Source organism: Oncorhynchus kisutch, linkage group LG28 (assembly GCF_002021735.2).
Source record: "Oncorhynchus kisutch isolate 150728-3 linkage group LG28, Okis_V2, whole genome shotgun sequence".
NCBI classification, from domain to species: Eukaryota; Metazoa; Chordata; class Actinopteri; order Salmoniformes; family Salmonidae; genus Oncorhynchus; species Oncorhynchus kisutch.
Window position 1 is genome coordinate 42768078 of NC_034201.2, and position 4744 is coordinate 42772821.

A 4744-nucleotide genomic window follows, 5' to 3' on the forward strand; every position below is an offset into this window, starting at 1 on the left:
ACAGCTCTTCTCTCTCCCCGGTCACAGCTCTTCTCTCTCACCGGTCACAGCTCTTCTCTCTACCCGTCACAGCTCTTCTCTCTCCCCGGTCACAGCTCTTCTCTCTCCACGGTCACAGTACTGTACTGTATGTCCTGAGACACAATGCAAATCAAACAACAATTTTTGGGGGGTAGGGTATGTAAAACACAAATATGCTACTGTGTTCATTTGTTTAAGTGTGTTTCTACATAAAACCAGATCTATGTGGTGGAGCTAGCCATGCAGTCAGTTAATGATAATATAATATATGCCATTTAGTAGACGCTTTTATCCAAATTGACTGACAGTAGCGCGTGCGTCCGTTTTCATATGGGTTGTCCCAGCGGGAATCAAACCCACAATCTTGGCAGTGCAAAGTGTTCCACCAACTGAGACACAGACAACCACAGAGAATCTACTATACCCATGTCCAATGGACTATACCTTATGTCTCTGTTTTCAGTTGGAATATGGTTGAGATTCAGGTCAGGAAGTGTGAAAGAGGTCTATTGACATCACATGACATAATTATGCTCTGCATGACAACCCTATAGAACAGTATGTAACTGTAGGTTGTCCATATACGTTGCTCTGTTTGTTGTGTTTGTCTCCAGCAGAGTTATCTGCAGAACTATTATGTTGCTAGGTGAACAACCCTTTCCTTTTCAAAGCATTTTCAAAACAAAGGCCAGGATGCAGAATTTGGAGTGAAAGTTCAATTACTTAATTTCTAATCACCTTGTCCAGTGTGTTGTTGCCAAGAGTGAAGGTAGATTTTTTGATTTTTTTGGAACAAAATAATAATCTAGTATGGTTAATTTAATGACGTACAGCTTTTATCACGATCACAACAGCAGTTTCTTTGATTTATCTGATTACATTTTTTAAAATATTTTCCTTTACAAATATTGCAGATAAAAACAAAGTTACATAATGTTAATTTGACTTGATTCTGTGGAAAAACATGACTGTGTTTTAAAAGGAACTGTTATTCACTTCTCCTGTGGTCTGCCTGCCTGCTGATTGGCTGCTGCCAGAGTGTGATGTCATTCTTGCCTGCTATAAGAGCACTGACTAGGTCGGGAACAACATTCAACAGTGACAGAGTGGTGTTAGAACACAGAGCAAGTGGGACTGTTAATGTGTGTCACACGGTAAAAGAGGAAGGGAGAACATTTCTAATGAAGTATAAACACCTAATTGGAGCTACAACGTATTTTTATCCAAAAAAGGAATACTTTTAGATTTATGGGAGACCAGGAGAACATTTGGAGGTTGGTAAACTACTTCAAGATTAAGTATTCAATTAAAATCTTGGATGAAATTACTCAGAATTGATCGATCCTCACTCATGCTTCCTACCTTGCCTTTATACACATTACATTTACACTAGTTTATAAACCTATATGGTTTATTCTTTGTTTTATGCGTGTCTTCGACGTTTCTTCTTATCTAATCTCTTCAAGCAGCCCATAGATCATGGAGAATGTGAGCACGTCTGCCTTGTTCAACCTATCGGACCTACCAGTGGAGATGAACTCGTCGTCTCACCAGTGGTCTTACTCGGAGTACAGCGAGGCCGAGGCAGTGCTGCTGGGCATCATCATGGCCCTGCTGGTTTTGGGCATCGTCTTTGGCAACGTGCTGGTCATCACCGCCATCGTGCGCTTCCAGCGGCTGCAGACGGTCACCAACATGTTCATCACGTCTCTGGCCTGTGCTGATCTGGTCATGGGCCTGCTGGTGGTGCCCTTCGGTGCCTGCTACATCCTCCTCAACACCTGGCACTTTGGCAGCTTCCTGTGCGAGTTCTGGACGGCGGCAGACGTCTTGTGTGTGACGGCCAGCATTGAGACGCTGTGTGTGATCGCGCTGGACCGTTATCTGGCAATCACATCACCGCTGCGCTACCCGTCCCTGCTGACCAAGCACAAGGCGTGCGTGGTGGTTGTGACGGTGTGGGGCGTGGCCGCCCTAATCTCCTTCCTGCCAATCCACATGAAATGGTGGGTGTCTGACGAGCCCGAGGCGCTCAGCTGCCTGGAGAACGCCCACTGCTGTGACTTCAACACCAACGCAGCCTACGCCGTTGCCTCCTCCGTCGTCTCCTTCTACATCCCACTGGCGGTCATGGCCTTCGTCTACGGACGCGTCTTCCAGGAGGCCAGGAAGCAGCTGCAGAAGATACGTGGCAGCGAGGGACGGTTCCACGCCCAGATTATCAACAACAACAAGGGGCAGGATGGTGGGGGAGGAGGAGGAGGGGGGAACGGGAAGAGGCCAAAGTTCTGTCTGAAGGAACACAAAGCCCTGAAGACGTTGGGGATCATCATGGGAACCTTTACTCTCTGCTGGCTGCCATTCTTCGTGCTCAACGTGGCGGTGACCATCTGGAAAGTGGACAACATTAAAATGCCATTCAGGATATTGAACTGGATAGGATACGCCAACTCAGCATTCAACCCCCTCATATACTGCAGGAGCCCTGAGTTCAGGTACGCCTTCCAGGAGATTCTGTGCCTAAGAGGGACTGCTTTCCCCACTAATGAATACATATACAGAGGACACAGTTTGCAGGTTAGCCCTAAGGATAAGCCAGGCAGCTCTTTACATGATACTGGGACCATGGAGCTGAGTACTGGCTCTCGGTCTAGTGTCCCCAACACAAACAGGAATTGCAATAAACCTTCACTTGCCTCCATTGTCTGAATCGCAGGTTGTTACCAGTAGACTGGTCTTTCTCGTTTAGTCAGACCTGGTGAGCAGACATGGGATAGGAAAAGACATGTGAATCTATTTCCATACTTAAATGTGTTACTATAAGAATATTATTCTAGTAATGTGTAGGTTATTAAATGTTTGTTATATGTTTCATTTTAATATTGAACAGTCTGAAAAAGACTTAGGAAGTATTGTTTGTGGATGTGATCATGTGTACGTGTGGTTTGTAGACATGAGTATGTGCACATGTCATGTACTCTAGTGCTTGTGTCTGTGTGTATTTCAACACCAGGGTTCAGGTACTAAGTTCATGTCTCCAGTTTGGTTGCACAAAAAAAAAAAAAAATCTACCTCATTAGCATTGTTTTTGATTCATCTCCATCTCAAAGAGCTTCAAGAACAAATCATTATAATCTGTTTGTATGAAAATTAATAATGTTGTCTGTCAGTTGAACTGGCTGTTCTTTGCTGGGAGTGGTCTGAAAGACATGGAAAGGCCAGGGTAGGAAAGGTCCAGAGAATTAATAGATCAAATTAGGGTTCTACAGTAATATATGTCCCTCCCACTTGTGCCAGCCCTCTGTCTGTAACACATTCCATATTGATCTGGGTCTCTCCCAGGGGCTTCTGTCTGTCTGTGGGATTCTGAACGCTCCCTCGGCCACGGCCCACAAATCCAACTCTCTGACGAGTGACGGCAGGTGCATATCATCACAGGCAGGCACTATTACCAGCTGCACTGCACACAAAAAACATTTAAACAAACACTCACACTGCTCTGTCCCACTCCCTCCAGCCACCACCTTCAATACCTCAACCTTCACCTTCTCTACAACACCATTTAATAAGTGTGGTTACATACGCATGTCCTGCCGCCCCTCAGACGGTGTGTGTAAGGACACACAGACAGACAAGCCTCAATAACCCTTGCAAGCACAGTATAGGTCAGAGCAGCAGTACCTTAATGCTGGGTAGTATGACCACCATTGTACGTCATTCTGACACCAATACCCAGCCAGTACATTTAGACTGTAAAGTTATATTTAGTGATTGCTTTTACACTCTACCTTGCTGCTTCTCTGTGTTATTGGTTGTTAATGGCGACCGTGGGAACGGTTGTTGTTGTTGTGCTGCTCTCCGCTGTTGCTCTAGTGTTTCAAGTTGTATTTTTGGGGAGGTTTTATTTATTTATTTATTTGCTGTTGTGAAGCTACAGTGTTTACAGAGATTCCTGGACAAGCTGTCTGATTTGGGAGACAAACAGAATGTAGTAATAGATATACGCAATGTACTAACGTAGCGAAAATATAAGGAAATAACCCACTACAGTAAGGGAGAGTGGGGGAAGTTGAGCCACCCTTCGTTTCTAGGAAACCATACACAACATTAATCATGTGAGCAGATATTTAGGAAGAGGTCATCATTTCATGGAGTCTCTGTGAAGGAAGAAACCACAGAGAAAAAGAAAGTTAGTTCCCCCCAAAAATGATTTTCACAAAGTCAAATATATTGTCTTAAAGGTTTCATGATGCTTTTATCTAAACCAAGGTTTTAAGACTTTTATACATCTGTTGGGGTCTCTATACGTTTCAATATGAGGTCCTTAACCTGCATGAAAATGCATCCGTGTAGCTGTGGGGGCTAATAAAGACTAAATGTTTGCCTTGGGGTAAATTGAGCCAATGGCCACTATACCCCCATTCAAATTATGATTGCATTTGGTCAGTTTTATGCGTAGTATTCCTGCAGTGTGCCTTACATATGAACTCAACATTGTTACAGAGCAGACATCATCATGCCCCGTGTATACAAACATAAAACAGGCTCTGGAGAGAAGCCAAGGAAGTGAGAGAAGGGATGAAGTCCATATGAACAACAGCAAGGGATGAACAAATAGACAGAATGACACTGAAGAGGTACATTAACAAAAAAGACTATTAACATGTATCTGTGTGAAAGGGAGGCTATGATAGAGTAGCAGAGACACACCAGGTCTTATCTG

General features: G+C 44.1%; 1 protein-coding gene across 2 annotated transcripts; it reads left to right on the plus strand.

Annotated features, from left to right (window-relative positions):
• The first annotated feature begins 1111 nt into the window (after positions 1-1111).
• LOC109880021 (beta-2 adrenergic receptor) lies at positions 1112-4454 on the plus strand. Of its 2 annotated transcripts, none has more exons than XM_020472248.2 (2): positions 1112-1295; positions 1488-4454. In XM_020472248.2, the coding sequence occupies exon 2, from the start codon at positions 1501-1503 to the stop codon at positions 2728-2730; it is 1230 nt and encodes a 409-aa protein (XP_020327837.1). In that variant the 5' UTR covers positions 1112-1295; positions 1488-1500; the 3' UTR covers positions 2731-4454. The 2 variants fall into 2 exon arrangements, with proteins under 2 accessions (XP_020327837.1, XP_020327836.1); XM_020472247.2 differs by having other exon boundaries at positions 1491-4454.
• The last annotated feature ends 290 nt before the right edge of the window (positions 4455-4744 follow it).

Coding starts and splice junctions, on each gene's coding strand:
- LOC109880021 (XM_020472248.2), top strand. CDS start 1,501: ATGGAGAATGTGAGCACGTCTGCCTTGTTCAACCTATCGGACCTACCA.